At 32.9% G+C, this 17255-nt stretch overlaps 2 protein-coding genes across 2 annotated transcripts; one reads left to right on the forward strand and one right to left on the reverse strand.

Moving 5' to 3' along the window:
- Window positions 1-2723: 2723 nt before the first annotated feature.
- LOC140889784 (probable transcription factor PosF21) lies at window positions 2724-7656 on the forward strand. The gene is made up of 4 exons (XM_073297512.1): window positions 2724-4010; window positions 5392-5524; window positions 6095-6179; window positions 7087-7656. Exons 1-4 carry the CDS (start codon window positions 3298-3300, stop codon window positions 7398-7400), a joined length of 1245 nt encoding a protein of 414 aa, XP_073153613.1. The 5' UTR covers window positions 2724-3297; the 3' UTR covers window positions 7401-7656.
- A 468-nt stretch (window positions 7657-8124) lies between these two features.
- LOC140884467 (electron transfer flavoprotein-ubiquinone oxidoreductase, mitochondrial) lies at window positions 8125-15963 on the reverse strand. Its single transcript, XM_073291243.1, has 18 exons — window positions 15468-15963; window positions 14582-14658; window positions 13669-13775; window positions 13142-13223; window positions 12964-13072; window positions 12795-12841; window positions 12620-12694; window positions 12344-12460; window positions 11658-11726; window positions 11333-11425; window positions 11057-11159; window positions 10147-10271; window positions 9787-9836; window positions 9640-9706; window positions 9389-9468; window positions 9118-9246; window positions 8976-9042; window positions 8125-8326 (listed from the first exon to the last, which is right to left on the reverse strand). The coding sequence occupies exons 1-18, from the start codon at window positions 15934-15936 to the stop codon at window positions 8243-8245; spliced, it is 1950 nt and encodes a 649-aa protein (XP_073147344.1). The 5' UTR covers window positions 15937-15963; the 3' UTR covers window positions 8125-8242.
- Window positions 15964-17255: the final 1292 nt, after the last annotated feature.

The following is a 17255-nucleotide window of genomic DNA, read 5'->3' on the forward strand; positions in this document are numbered from 1 at the left end:
AATCTAATCAAATCAACTACAATCTATCAATCAAATCAAATATTATATTCACTATCATTTCTTATTTAGTTTTTATTACAATACATTACTTATTTATATATTATTTATCTCATCATCCATACCAAACATAGCTATATATATGTATAATGAGATTTTTTTTTGAAATATGTATAAAAAGATTTCATAGTATTAGACATCTATTTTAAAATATCTCATTATACATTTAATGAATTTTACATCCATTGGAATTTCATATAAGTTTGTACATTTATGAATTTTCTATAGATTTATATTATGTATGTAATTATAATTTCATCCGATGCACGTATGAAGTATAGTGACCACAAGCTACTTGTTACTAATTTGATTTTCGACAATATTGAACACGAGTAGAGGAGCATGAGTATTTTATTGTATATGAATTATGATTATCAATATGTTAGATATATGGCTTAAATACATCCATTCAAAATTTTAGTTGGTTTTAAACTAATAATTTGAGTTTTAATCAATATGTTAATTATATATGGCTTAAAAAGGACCTTTAGTTTATTTATTTTTTCCCTGATTCTTATAATATCTTCCTGATAAGGTGCGATATGATATTTATTTGACCATTTGAGGAGTCAAATGTCATTTTCTCTAATATTTATTTATTATTATTTTTTCCCTATTCGAGTATATATAAATATATAATTAGGGCAACTGAGTGTGTGCGTAGAATAGGGGGGCCCAATTGGAATTTAATAATAGGTGAGTGGGTTTCCGTGGGAACCATGGTAGTCATATGATTGTGTAGCCGTACGATTGATTCTCGTCCCACGTTCAATCCTTTCATTGAATGTGCCTTCATTTCTACGTGTATTTGGTACCGTTTGAAAGATATAATGAGATAAATAATACATGGTTAAGTAATATTACGTAATTAATAATAAATAAAAAATTATAGTTAATATAGTATTTGATTTGATTGATAGATTATAGTTTATTTGATTTGATTGATTAAATTTTATATAAACATGATAAATTATCATTTTGTGTTTTTAACAATAAATAAAATAAGAATATTATTATTTATAAGAGATAATATAGTAATGTAAATTCAATGATTTGATTGATGTAAGATAAATTATTAATGATTTGATTGATGTAAAATAAATAATTAATAGATCAATAAATAATATGACGAGAAGAACGCGAGATTGTATAAGATAAATTATACATAGATTAATAATATAGGATACCAAACGGTTTCATCCCATGATTATCAGATTATAATATATATATATATATATATATATATATATATATATATATATATTACACTAAGAAATGAGATGTCTTAAAAGTTTTCTTAAAAATGTATTCAAAGATAAATATTTTTCAATATGTATGATATTCAATTTTTTCGGTGGATCAAATATATGAAAAGAAATGTTCAATTTATTAAATATCACATGTTAACGTATCTAAATTTATGAAATCATGTAGTTAAAAGTGTTCCTCTGTATTTTAAGAAAATTTTATTATTATAAATTATTCGAATGTGTTAATTTATTGCAACAAATCTTGAACGATGATTTTTTTGCAATATATTATCGTATGCATATAGTATATATTTTGATTTAATCGTAAAAAAGTGTCTATTGCATCGTGTACTTATATATAGTGAGAGTTTTAATCTTTTGGACAACCACCGTGACCAACTATGTGAGCATCGCCTGATTTAAAAAATTGGATCATACATAGATATACATATATATAGAAATTTTCAGCTGTCCAACCAATGATGTTCAATTCGTCCCCGACCACTAAAATCTGGTAACGTGTTTTAGTGATGCGAAAAAAAAAACAATTAAAAACTGAAAACGAGGTGGGCAGGAATTATTGGGCAGTATATATGTACCTCTAATTTAATTGTATATCTCTCTGTATTGGACATTTGGTCCCCAACATTCACAATAAAAGATCAGTCTCGCAGCCCAATTATACAAACTAATATAAGAAATGCATTTAGTTTATTATATTTTCCTATGATTTAAAAAATTGGATCATATTCATGTGTATAATTGGGCTACGAGACTGATCTTTTATTGTGAATGTTGGGGTCCAATACAGAGAGCTATACAATTAAATTAGAGGCCCAAAATGGTTCTCTGTGTGTACAGGCCCAACATAAATTTACCATCCAATTGAGATAAAATACAGTTCACGACAGGGAAGCCGGAAGTGTAAGGTCATTAGATATCTCTCTTCTCTTCCAAATTTATCTTTTTGATTAGAACTGGTCATTTCGTCCATTTATAAAATATCATTATTAATGTCCTCGTGGGATAATTGAAGTGATCGAGCGTTTAAAATTTAAATTTTAGATGTCAAGTTCGAATAATTTTGTATTATGTGTCTGAGCCCTATAATCTTTTGTAAGTTTAGCTGACGTGTGACTTGTAGATTATTTGTACATATTTAGGATTGCACATCAGATAACTTGGTCTAAAAAATGATAGCTTTTCAAACTAGAAAAAATATTTTAATTTATCATTAAAAATATTGTGATTCAATATCAATGATATATTAAAATTAGAATAACAATTTTACTAAATATAATCGAAAAATAATAATATAAAAATATGAAACTCTTAATTTCAAAAATTTCCTAAATATTCTTTAATTAGCTTATGTTAACACGGAAAGATAATTGTTCATAGGATAGGGGTAAGTTTTCCCAAACACTGAAATCATATTAGGAATTGACAAAATTATTTGTTTGCATTAATAATAATAATTGATGAAAGATCCACCCGTCACTTAGAAGCCTCCCTTTGTATCTAACCATGTGAGACGCGGAAAAGCATATGCTTTGTCTCAGCAGATCTTCGGACATCTGATGAAAGGATGAAATTTTTGCAGTATGGATTTTTCTGCGTGCATGTGATTTTTGGGATTGTATTTGTAATCCCATTTCCCCGCTGATCTATTTCACGCTTGCTTGTTTTATATGTATGCACATTTTGTATTCTGCTGTTGAGTTGTAGATTGTATGGTTTTTATGCAACCATTTCCCCGTCCCTTTGTTCTATTTTGCGTTTGAGTCCCGGAGAGAGGCATTCTAGGGTTGATATCAGACACCCATTTGGCAGGTTCACCAGAGGAAGGCAATCTTGTTTGTTGAAACTTTAAGCTGCCTATTAAATAGGGTGTACCTCATTTGCTATTTGATAGGGCAATTTCGTTGTTTTAAGGAGCCTTTAGAAGTAAAAAGCATTGTGTTTGGAGCTTTTTGAAAGATTTATAGTAATGGATAAGGATAATTCTCACCATAGTAGTGAAAGCTTACTACCACCTTCGGGGAGGTATTCTGCTTTTTCACCATCTGGTAGTTTTTATAATGTGAAGTCAGAGGTATCAGGATCTTCAAATTTACCTCCTTTTGGACCAGACAATTCACTAGAAACAAGTCATTTTGTTCACGGGTCACTACCTGATTCTAGCCGTTTTAGTTATGATATAAGCCAGATGCCTGATAACCCACCTAAGAAATTGGGGCACCGACGGGCTCACTCGGAGATTCTCACCCTCCCAGATGATATAAGCTTCGATAGTGATCTTGGGGTCGTGGGCGGATTTGATGGACCATCTTTTTCTGATGATACAGAGGAGGACTTGCTCTTGATGTATCTTGATATGGATAAGTTCAATTCACATTCGGTGACTTCTGAATTCCAAGTCGGCGAAGCTTCTGCTTCTATAATAACCGAGTCACAAGTTCATTTTGCTCGGCCATCGGTATCGGCATCAGGCAGCATGTCAACCGATATTTTTGCCACTGGTTTATATGATAAGCCAAGAATCAGGCATCAGCATAGCCAGTCCATGGATGGATCGGCTACTGTCAAATCTGAGGTGCTAATGTCTGGTTCAGAAGATCTAACACTAGCTGAATCCAAGAAAGCAATGTCTGCTGCTAAGCTTGCTGAACTTGCTCTCATCGATCCAAAGCGTGCTAAGAGGTAATATTTTCAGTGCTAACACATTGATAACTTTAAAACCAAGTTAGTTCTTTTGGTCTTTAGTAGTATTTACCAAACCATTGGTTGATTTATATGTATGGCTCGACTAATTGGGGTGTTGTGATGATCTTCTATTCTATTTGTAGTTTACAATAGCAGGATGTTGAATGCATAGTAACTTTACACTTTATGCCCATTGGTTGAACGTTATTTTATATATATTTTTTTGTTTTTATAATATCCTTAAGAGTGAAGATGCAAGGAATTAATGCCATTTTGTCAAGATCCAAATATCAAGTTGTCACCTTGATTATGTTTTTTTTATGAGTAATAGAAAGCTCGTTTACTTATCGTGCATCACTTTTTTAAGTTTTTCTTTGGCGTGTTACCTTCAAATTTTCGTAGATTCCTCAATTTGAGTGGGCTTGCTTATGTGTTTCGGTAGTTTCTGAGTTTTACTTCACTGATTCTAGTATGATTTTATGGTGATTTCGTTCTTAGCGGTTGACAAGCAACTCTTCAAGATACCTTTTATGTTTTCTATTTTCAATATTTGATTCTATTTTTAAGGATCAGCAAGTTTCTTGAAAGCACCTGAACTCAACTGAGGAATGTATGCTTTGATGCTAGCTACTCGAATAATATCTATTTAGCAATGGTATCGCTGAAGAGTTTGTGTTTAGATGTTAGTTATCAAACATGATTCTTTTTCCTCGGTCATGAGTAGAAACTTGCACATAATTTTTTGACACTTGGGTGCTTTCCTTTTATCAAGCCCCTGTATCCAATATTTGGCTGAAGGTATTTGATTGGATGATGTCTTTCTACTTTCAGATTTCAGAAGATTCAGACATGTTTTTATGTATTTTTTTACCAGATAACATAAATCTATTTTAAAATTTTAAAATATTATTGTAAATACTGGTAATATTCTGTTATAGTACTTGGGCTTCTGGTAGTAAAAGCTATGTATACATCTCTATCTATTTCCAAGACATGTTTTCTATCAATCTCTCTGCATATCATTCTTTGGATTGCTCTATTGTTTGTCTCCTCCATGCATGCACAGGCACATTCTATTTTGGCCTTGATATGTTAGAAGATTTACTCCACTGACTTTGAATTCTTAATCATATCCTCTATTTCTTTCTTGTCATTATTCGAGTTTTAATTTTTGGGTAATATAAAGTGCTGAAGCAGATTTAGAATTGTTTGCCTTTTTTACTTGAATATGTGCTCTTAACCCGTCATTTATTCTCTTGCTGGTTTTACCATATCTGAACATTTAGCTGGTCTTTTTTCTTGATTGGATTATTGCGAGAGAGAGGGCACACCAGCAGGTTTTTTTAATTCTCATATGTATGTTGTGTATCTTGAACAGGATTTGGGCGAATAGGCAGTCGGCAGCAAGGTCAAAGGAACGGAAAATGAGGTATATAGGCGAGCTTGAAAGGAAAGTCCAGACCTTGCAAACGGAAGCAACTTCCTTGTCTGCACAGTTGACCTTGTTGCAGGTTCGTGTAAACCTTTAATTGTAGTGATAATAATTGTCATTGTTGGATGGCTTTCCATAAACAACACTTGCCCTCCATCCATCCTTAGGCAAAAGCACTAGAGAAAATCATGCATATCTTCCAAAAGGCTTACAAGTATAAAGCTCCTCAGGGTCCTTTGGGGAAAGTAAAGTGAACTTAGTTGAATAAAATGAAATGCGAAAAAGGATGAAAACAGAAACCTAGTAAAATGAAGATTTTTTTGTATTTATTTGCTAGTTTTTGGGGTTGGATTGAGGTTCTTCACTTTTTGCACTGCAAACTGGACTAAGAAATTACAGGCCCCGTCTCTGTGTACGTGACTATTGGTATATAGGCATTTGATTTTGTTCAGGAAACAGGACGAACATGATTTGGCTTTGCTAAGATAACAAAAAGGCATGGTTTATGGGCTCAAATGTTGTATGCCCTATGCAATTGTCACATAATTATCTATTTCTTCTTTCTCAACTACTTCCATAGCTTTTAGCTGCATCGAACCAAGATTGAGACAGCTTTGTGTGACTTCGTCCTTTTCTTTTTAACCAACAGAGAGATACAAACGGTATTACCGCTGAGAACAGTGAACTCAAACTTCGGTTGCAAACATCGGAACAACAAGTACACTTGCAAGATGGTAAGACTGCTTTGTTGGCAGTAACTTTCAGTCACTTTTTTCTGTTTACTTCCTAGTGAATAGTCATTGGGGAATACCGGAACAATTAACTAGAATGATGTGAACTTATACTGGATTTGACATTATAGTGTTGGTGCTGCCCTTGATTGATAATTAAGTGGATTAACTAGTGCCATTTGCTGCCATTTCAAAAAAGAAATAGAGATTAGTATCATTTCGTTATTCTTTAATTCTCTCAAATGAGATAGGATTAGAGCGGCATTCCAACTTCCATTGAATTCTGAAATAAAACTTTACATTTTTATGAAAGGGTATCTTTATCATCACATTGGGTGAGTTTTTTCCTAATTATCGTGACATATTTTTAACATAGCTTAATATTTATTATCGATATATTACCTAAATTTAACACAAATTTCTTCGTCACCGCGCATTTTATCCTCCTCTCCCGCAACATCACTGAATAATAATCAAATTACAAGTTTTAGTGCCTAATAAATAATATCCTAATCCTGAATTTGTTAGCTCAAAACTCAATGTAAATAACTGAAGCGGGGAGGGTGAAATTTTCGTACACAGATTTCCTTCAGCTTCATTTAAGTTATGTTATTATCATCTTTGATTCTCTTGTGGAAAACATTTTGTGTTCGTTCAAGAAAATTAATGAAAACACTGGAAACTAATTCACATGCTTTTTTTTTTTTGCGAGTTGCACGTCTATTACTTGATATTCTTGTTAGTTACTCCTGTATAATAATACTAATAATAATTATTATTATTATGTTTTAAACAGTTATACCATTATTTCATGCAAGAGGAACATGTGATATAATTTCACTTTCATTCATCTGGCCTTCTTATTTCATATCAAAAGCTTTAAATCTGATTTTCCTTCTGTTTAAACCAGCTTTGAATGATGCACTAAAGGAAGAGATCCAGCATCTGAAAATGCTGACAGGTCAAACAATTTTAAATGGTGGAGCGAAAATGAATTTCCCTGCGTCCTATGGCACGAACCAGCAATATTACTCCAACAACCATGCGGCGCATGCATTGTTAACAGCTCAACAATTGCAGCAGCTCCAGATACAACAGGGTCAGAAACAGCCACACCTGACTCAGCAGGTGCAGCCCTCGATGCAGCAGGAACTGCAGCAGCTGAGAAATTCTGTGCCATCTCTGCATAAAGACCTTGCTCCCAATGCATTGTCGAAGGACTAGAAGTGGTGAATGTGCATATTGTTTTTTCGATGTTGAAGATCTGTACATGCATGAAATATTGTTTATCACAAAGCTTGGAAACTCTTGGTCAGTATGTTTAGGCATTGTATTAACGTGATGTGTGATTTCTTGTCCTGGTAGTGAATTACTTGTTACTGTATTTGTTCAGTTGCTGCCTCTGGAGCATTCGGCTCCTTGGTTTAGTCAGTTGCTTTAGTATTACTAATTGATACTTCAGTTTGTTGTTGTTTCTGTGTTTTGGTGAGTTACAAGTATTCTTTTTATTCATTTCAGTGAATAGTTGTGTAAAATAGTCATCTGAAGTATTGCATATGATTTTTTATTTGCTTAAGCCAGACCTACAGAGTGAGTTGACACATTATTTTCTCCAAATATTAATTTAATGGAAAATTCTGAAATATCATTATTAATATAATTTGGATGAATTTGAAATTCAATCTCTGAATGTGAGCAACTACGATAAGACTTTAAATGAATCCAAATTTGATGTCATTCGATTATATTTAAAATATATTCTTAAATCAAATGTCTTTACGTGAATTAAATTTCATAAATTCAAATACAACTGTAGGTCTGTTTGATTCTTATCAGAATTGGGTGTAAATACTGTTCCAGGGACAATATTTGGTGGTAAGAAAAGATGAGCGTCAAGAATTTTAGGAAACCAAAGAAAAATCAAATCAAACTAAGGTAGATTTTGCAATTTTATGTTTTCTCATAAAAAAATCATATTTATTCTGTAGTTTTACAGAATCAAAGAACATTTTGATACTCATATAACTACAGCATGGCAAGGAGACAAGATTCTGACTCCAATATTATCACATGACTGTGTAGCCAGGTCCTCCGCCACCTTCTGGCACCGTCCACTCAATATTTTGCTTTGGATCTTTAATATCACAAGCCTGAAAAAGGATGAAAACTCCCGGCTCATTTATGTTCACTACAAAGAAATGTAAGAAAAAAAACAAATGTCCCCATCTCCTAAGGGCCTTGATCAAATGAATCGGAACAGGTATAATCACCATGGTAGTTGCATGAGAATGTTCTTCTCATATGTTACCAGAGTCATATTGGCTCTACATGTCCACTTATTAGACCAATTATTTGAATTTGGCACTCCTACCAAGTACATTCTCCATGCAAGCTCCTCACTTAGAATCAATGAATTTGCACAGACCAAACATTGGTGGAGTAATCTCAAAAAAAAAATAAACATTGGTGTAGGAGTGAGATCGGTACAAACTAGGCCTTGTAGGCTTCTAACTATTAGGGGGTTGGCAATCTTATGATTCCCAAACCGATTCACATGAAAACGTGTGATGACATTGAAGTTCCAAAACGACCAGTGCTTTACGTTGTAGTATACGATCAAAATACTAAGTTTTAGAACGCTCCCTCAAGTTCTTTGAAACTAAACGTCCATTTTGAATCCTTTCTTTAACTATCTTTTTCTGGTTTTGTGGGGTCAAGTTATTGCATCAATACATTTCAATTACTTTTTTCATGCCAAGTTCATCATTGAAGAAAAGCAAGTAATCATATAGTTTGTACCTTGCAATGCAAGCAATTCTGTGCATTGATTTGCAGTTTTAACTGACCACTTTCATCTGCAATGTACCTATATGGATCATAGAAGTAATTCCGTGACGATGAAAAACTTTTATCTTATACAAAATATAAAAACCATACTTACTCATAAACGCGTGCAGGGCAGTATCTGGATTCAGGTCCAGCATAGGTTGGTAAATTTACAAGTTCGGGGATTTTTGGATCACGCACACGAAGGTGAGCAGGTTGGTCATGATCATGATTTGTATTGCTCCTAATTGAAAATGAAACATAGCATTTAGCAATGAAAAATGGAAGGCCTACAGGAAAAGATCAAATGACAGATTCTTTTCATGGCTTTTCCAAGGATTCCCGATGAATATAAACGTCTAGATAAACTTGAATAGAGAAAGTACCTGTACAAAGAGGTTGTTATGTCAAATGATACAGCACCATCGGGTTTTGGGTAATCGATTGGTGCCCACAACCGTGCTTCCTGAAAATTTTGTTCACAAGCAACCAGCAAGAAAGAATATTCATATTTTCATTTCAGCAAATAATAATGTAACCGATCAATAAACTGCTAAACCGATACTTTATGTAGATAGAAACTCGCCATCAGATAGTGCAATAATAAATGTGTGACTATATTGCAGAAAGTTCTTACCTCAGTTGCTTCGTGGTCAGGTTTTCCATGTTTCAGTGTCCAAGGAGATTTTCCTTTCATTACGTAGCTGCCAAAGGCAAATTAAGTTGGTTGTTTATAATCCAAATAACAGAGATACGTTTCTGCACAAATTAGAGATAATCTTACTGTTCTATGGCACTTAGAGCCAAACCTGGAAAGAGTCCATACTCAAATGCCTGCAATACACACAAGAAAATTCTAGTTTTTTTCTTTCTTTTTTTTTTTTTTTTGGAGAAACCAAACATGCAGTAATATATTATGACACGATAAAATTATGCCACAAAGTTCCTTTTTTCTGGAAAAAAAGACAAACAAACTTGTTCGTTTGGGGGGTGGAACATTATTTACACAAAACACTTTAATAGTCCCGTGAAAATGAGCTTCATGACCTGTACATCTGTGATAAGATTGAAATCATGGAAATACATTTTGTTTCTCACGTAATAGAACCATCAACCTAGTTACTGTTTAATAAAAACACTTAACTGGACGATAGTTTCTTGCAGTATGAAGTTCCTTCCATACCCATGAATTTCTTAAACTGCTCCAGAAGGCATCTAAAGATGAATCTTCGCAGAGTGCACCAAAAACGGATTCAGCAGCAAGCATTCCTGAGACAGAAAGTGAATGGACATGCTGTCATTTATGAACAGAAATATATGATAAAATTTTTTTATCCAGCCAGATACCTTAAAATATTACCTTGACATATCCAATCTGCGTTGCTATACATATATCCTTAAAATATTTAAAACCACCAACTTCACACACTTTATAGTTATTGTTCATTTACATTAAAAAATCTTTACAAAAATTAAATCCATTCAAACGTAAAGAGTGTGCCCATCTCAAGAATAGTGTGTTGATTAACTATGCTTGTTCCATGAAACCAATCCTATTCTAAGTCAAAAAACTTATTGCCTTAAACATCAACCACTTGATCCGCTCACAAATATGGTGCTTGTACATCTAGTCTCACTACACGATATTTTTTAACAAACCCCTTGATTCTTGATTTGAAGAAAGTTTAATTTTTCATTTGGCCAAGAACAACCCCAGATGAGGGTTTCTCCTACTAAAGGCTCCAGGATATTTCTCCACTGATAAGTGCCAAATCATATACATGTTACTTAAAATGTAAGAAATTTTGTTTACTTAAACCAAAGTAAAGTTAATTTATACGTAAAGAACATTAGACAACACAATGCATGTCTCGACGAGCAACACCGCAAACATTCTATTGTTCCGCAATTATCATCAGCATTGAAGACAGTATTAGAAATATTGACGTAACCAAACATCATATGCTTTTCTCGTGTGTTTCAAATTCACTGCCAAATATCGAGTAAATATTAATGGAAAAATTTTAAATAATAATATGTTCAGTAACCAGTACCTGATTTCATTGCAGTGTGAGACCCTTTAATTTTTGGTACATTTAGAAAACCGGCAGAACATCCAATGATTGCTCCACCAGGAAACACTGGATATGGGAGGGACTGCAATTTGACTAACATAAAATTCTAATTGTATAAGGTCTAAGGAATCGATAATTTGCTGGAACATTACGGAAATGAATAACTAGGAAAAGCACTGGAATTCTACTTCTTTTCTATATTCTCACGATATCAAAAGTTTAAAATGTTTTAAGAAAAAAACAATTCTCATACACCTGATATCCGCCTTCATTTAAAGTGCGAGCACCATACTCGAGGACTGTACCTCCCTCAAGAAGAGGTCTGATGGCTGGGTGCTGCTTAAATTTCTGAAATAAAAATTACAGAAAATAAAAATCAAGATTGATATTTCCTGGCATGAAACGTTCTCTTATGCTGTGAGGGATTACAAGAAAAGAATTTTAAACTCCTTCAATTCTGATAAATTCAATAAGAAAAATTCAGAGAGCCAGGGCCGTGATAAAAATCATCCAGAGGGTAGAAGAAAACAGTGAAGCAATAACAAGCAAACTGAAACCATTAATTGTTCACCAAAAATACCTGGAACTCTTCATATGGACTTAAGAACGGATTGTGATAGTTCAACGCAACCACCAAACCAATAGCCACCTGTAAAGTGGAAAAAATGAAACCACATTCCAAATTCAACTAAGGTATATGATAATAGATGGTTGGCAGGCCCCATGTGCAAAATATATATTGAAACATAAGTTGAGACAGAAGATACACAATTCATGTTAAACAAGCAGGACAGGGCGTATGAGAAAATTTACCCTTTCCGTAGCTAACTTGGAAATGAGAAGGTTGGAAACTAACTAGCAACTAAGTCGGTTTCACTTGTTATAAAATTTAAAAGTTTCAACCGCGGCGCGTATTTTGATATTAAAATTTTTTGCAATTTAAATCTTAGTAAGAATGCAAAACATTTTGCATGGAGTTTATTGTCGGTTCTAGTGATGATATCCATCCAACAACCCGATTCATTTAAAATGAAAACAACAAAAGCCTAAATAGTCAGATGATAATTATTTCTATCAGAGATCAGAGATGAACTTTCTTTTAGGCAAATTAAATTTACTATCCAAGACATGTGCTTGAACTGGCAGAGCACATATATCTAGAAGCCAAGTAAGTATTTCAACTGATGTTCATTTAGAGCATAATTTTTCTGGTGTCACGATCACAGGTGCCTTCCTATTATCCAATACACATAATATTGGAATTACCTGCCTATCCTTCATATGATACAAAAACGAGCCCCCGTAAGTCTTGTGGTCAAGTGGCCAGCCTATGGTGTGAAGCACGGCCCCAGCATCATGCTTGTCTGCACTAATTTCCCAAACCTGCCCATACATTATTTGAGGAACAAGTTCGGCTTTTGAAAATCCAAATACCAGGAAAGATTAAGAAACAATTTTTATTTCCATTCTTACCCAATAAGAATGCTTTGCTCAAAATTAAAATAGAAAATGAGTGTAAAGATGTGGGATTCTGTAAATCACCTCTTTGAGTCCTAAAGCATAAGTTTGATGCTGCCCTTGTCCTTTCTCTCGCAAATTGTACTTTTTAATTATTTTCTGAGCATAAATCATATAAGAACACATTGTTACATGATTGAGACCCTTCCAAGGGATTTTTGAATACCATCAAGAAGACATTAGTTAATTTTCTGAAAACCTCAGATAGAGATCCTCGGCAACCTTCTGCAAACAGTGTCAAGCGGCCTATATATTACCATAGCAAAGTCAATCAACAGAAGTAAGATGTGGAACCTAAAGAAAAGGTATAATCTTGTTTCTTTATCTCAAACAGACACATTTGTATATTGATAGGTCATAATACTTGCCCTTCAGTTCAACGCCAGGCTGAAAATTATCCTTTTTAGAGCCATTTTTAGCCACTCCCATATCATTTGTCGCAATGCCAATTACCTTGTCATTTGTGTCGTATAATATCTGAAAGTAAATGATAAATAAGAAAACATTTACATCAGGAAATGATCCCAAAAAAAAAAAGACATTCACCTCACTAGCAGCAAAGCCTGGGTATATCTCAACTCCTAATTCTTCAGCCTTCAGTCCCAGCCACCTTACCAACTTACTCAAACTGAAAAGTAGCTTAAGCATTAATAAATGTGGGTATAAATGGCAACTGCATGTATACCAAGCTCGTCTGTAAATAGATATGAATATGTTGATATAGTTATACTTTAAAAGCATTCTTTATTCCTCAAGCAGAAAGAAGCACTTTCAATTATTCAGCTTCACAGTTTGAGTTGTCACCATAACAAGAATATCAAGGAACTTAAACATAAGAAAAGAAGTAATTTTACCAGTTAAAAGAGGGGGGGGGGGGGTGGCTATTCTTGGGGAAAAAAACTCCAAGTGGGAGGAATCACAGGATTCCACCGAGTCAGAACATAACAAACAAGGTAACAAAGGAGAAAACTGTAGAATGCTTTCAAAATATTTTCCTCAAAAGTGGCCTCAACGGTTGAGTCTCGTTTACATAATTGTGCCATCAAAAGATATGAAAAACTCTATAAAAGTACCTTATAACATAATTTCCTTGGTTATTAAAAGGAGATGGCAAGGAAAAAGCACGAGTCTTGGAAAGTAACCAAAACTTATCAGAAGACACAGGTACATGGATAGGTGCCTGCAATAACATTAACCAGTAAGACACAAACTAGAGTATCAGGTATGCTAATAAGAATTATTAAGAACGAAAAAGTGGAGTATAAAGCACAAGCAATCATAGATGAAAAACATCATTTGTAGCAATCATAGATGGAGAACACATTTCTAACTTCAAATATTTGAACTTTGATCATACACTGTTAGCGTTTTAAAGTTAGCTAGTCTAGAACACTATTTTGAAATATCAAGCCATAATATTTGTAATAGATTCAATGGTTTTGGGGTATGTTGCTTGGTTGTTTATGAAAGAGGAGGGAAGAACACACATCATAATGGATGATGTTAATCATCCAAACCAGAGTTCATTGCATCGGTATTTACCACCTCACTACTGGAAAGGGAAATGGAGAGAATCCTCGATCACAAAACTTTGGTGTCAGAAAATAACCAAGAACATTCAATGCAAAAGCTTCTAAGGTTTCATTCTTGAATATTTGCTGAGTCAACATAAACCAATTGTAATGTTCAGGTAACAATTCTTTCAGTACTCCCGATCATCTAGTCCGACCACCTTCCAAGTTCCAAACTATGTGCGTAAGGGTTTTACACAACCCACTCTTATCAAGGTATGTTTAATACAATGGTTGTCATTTCCGGAACGACGACATGATTGATTGAGATATTCATCGAAATAGCAAAACACAAGCTCTGGGTAAATTCTCTCAAAAGGAAATTTTACATATACTATGAAAACTGAAACTGAAAGTTGCGTTTAGAAGATATGTTTGATCTTTAGAGGGCACACACACAAAACCAAATACAAACCTCTTCCTGTTTCCATTTTGGAAGTAGCTCATTCAATGCCCGAGGCTCAAAAACATTCCCTGATAGTATATGAGCACCTAAAGACCAAACCACAAACAATGGTCACAGTTAAGTTGTTTAGAAAAATCAACATGCTGAACCAGAACATGTCACAAAGAGTAGGCATATTGATAAAGAATGAAGCTGATGTGAGTATGGACACATAAGCTGTAGTTTTAAAAAAAACACTTGAATAAGTCCAGCTTTTCAAAGTGCTTTTATTAATAAAAAAACAGCAACAGTTTTGATGTTTATATAAATTTTGAAAGGTGATTTTGTTTTTATTTTTAAATAGATGTGGAAGCAGAAGCTAGAAAGCCAAAAATTACAGCTTTTAAAAAGTTAAATGCTTTTTTAAAACAACTTATATAACCAAACATTACATTTTTCAACATAAGCACCTTTATAAAAATAAAAAAATAAAAAAAAATAAACGTGCAGCTTCTACAATCAAAAGCACTCTGAGCAGATGAGAGAATTCAAGAAGGGAACTTGTAGTCCATTCTTCAAATCCATTCCCAAACACAAGTAAACGCTCGAAAGAAGAAGGCAAGACCGTTGGACACTTTATATAGACACAGAAACAGTCCCTGTTGTTAACGATCATCAAATTTTAATCCTACACACTATCTCCACATTAATACACTTGATAAAGCGTTCATAATACCAAGCTCAGCTCTCTTGATTAAAAAATTCAAATATTACAGTTAAAAAATTTCATACAAATGTAGATCACACAGAATATACTGGCTCTGCCTTTATCTAATTCGAACTGAATAGCTTCGTTTGCATATGCATATAATGAAATATTAAATTTGGCAGCTTAAAAAGAGAAGCAAAGACATACCAACTTCAGCTCCCTTCTCCACAACGCACACAGATAAATCAACATCCTTTTCTTTGCATAGGTGCTTCAATCTTATAGCTGCAGACAACCCAGCAGGTCCTGCGCCTACAATCACCACATCATAATTTAAAGATTCTCTGCACACCGATTCACCACTGAAACTCCTCACTGAACCAACAAAACTCTGAGGCCTCCAAAAACCAATACCGTAACGACAAAGTTCTCTAATTTTTGACGGGATTTTGGGGAACGCAGATGAGAAAAACCCATTTCTATTATGATCTAAAAGTTCGGTCTTTGCCGAATTTACAGAATGCCAACATGAATAAAGAACCTTGGGTTGCGCATACAAAGAGTGGAGGTTGCTATGTTCCAAAATAATGCGCAGTGGTGGAAAATGAATCGTAAAGGAGAAAAATTTTCTGCAAGATGATTTGGATTTGGAAGAGGAGGAGACAAGCTTGAGCATGATTTTGCACTGGTAGGAAGAAGCGAAAACTGGAAGATGTGAAATTATATTTGATTATGTATTTCAATTGAGAGTTGATATTATGTTATCAACATTCCTTTTTTTTTTTTTTTTTTTATTTTAAGCGTAAAATATGTGTTTAATTTATTAAAAATGGAATATAAATATCAATTTTTACTTCAATTTTTAAAATTTCCAGGCTTCGTTTGGTACCGTTATTAATAATCTATGTATAAAATTATCATGTCTAATCACACGTTCTTCTCGTCATATTATTTATCCATCTATTAATTATAATTTTACATCAATCAAATCATTAATTATTTATCTTATCCAGGCTTCGTTTGGTACCGTTATTAATAATCTATGTATAAAATTATCATGTCTAATCACACGTTCTTCTCGTCATATTATTTATCCATCTATTAATTATAATTTTACATCAATCAAATCATTAATTATTTATCTTACATCAATCAAATCATTGAATTGAAATTAATATATTACCCCTTATAAATAATATTATTTATATATTTTTATTATTATTAAAAAGATAATATGATAATTTATCATTTTTATATAAAATTTAATCAATCAAATCAAATAAACTATAATATATCAATCAAATCAAATATCAACTATCATTTTTTATTTATTTTTTATTACATTACATTACTTATCTATATATTATTTATCCCATCACCCGTACCAAACTGAGCCCCAAAGTATTATTAATCTACTGATATATATTTATCTAATCCTCATAATTTTTGTTATTTTTAAAATAATTATTTTCAATTTTTACTAAAAAATATTTAAAAAATTAAATATAGATAGAGAAATGATAGAATTTTAAAATATAGAAAAGGATAAGATTGAAGATTAAAATAAGATTTGATTGTATTTTTTTAAAGTAATTAAAGTTGGGCTAATTGCATTAATCTTCCCCATAAAAAGTCTAAAAATCATAAAATCCTCTAAGAAATATTAATAGGCTAATGCATCCCTTAGTTTTTTAAAATGTAGCACATTTCATCCCTATGTTATACAAACTCGGACACATTTATATCCTCTCATAGGGGTTTTTATGCTAATTTTTTTAAAACATAGGGTCTAACATGCTATTAATTTTACACAGGGTTTTTTTATGTCTTTTAGACTTTTCACAGGGGGTGTGAATGCAATTAGCCCAATTAAAGTTTCACCAAATTAGACCGCAAATTAGTTGATAAAGTTATGGAATGTAATTTAATTGAAACCAGTATTTATTGCACGCATTGCGTGCTAAACAATTCGTTTTTTAATAATAAAATTATGTT

Source organism: Henckelia pumila, chromosome 1, assembly GCF_033568475.1.
Source record: "Henckelia pumila isolate YLH828 chromosome 1, ASM3356847v2, whole genome shotgun sequence".
Lineage (NCBI taxonomy): Eukaryota > Viridiplantae > Streptophyta > Magnoliopsida > Lamiales > Gesneriaceae > Henckelia > Henckelia pumila.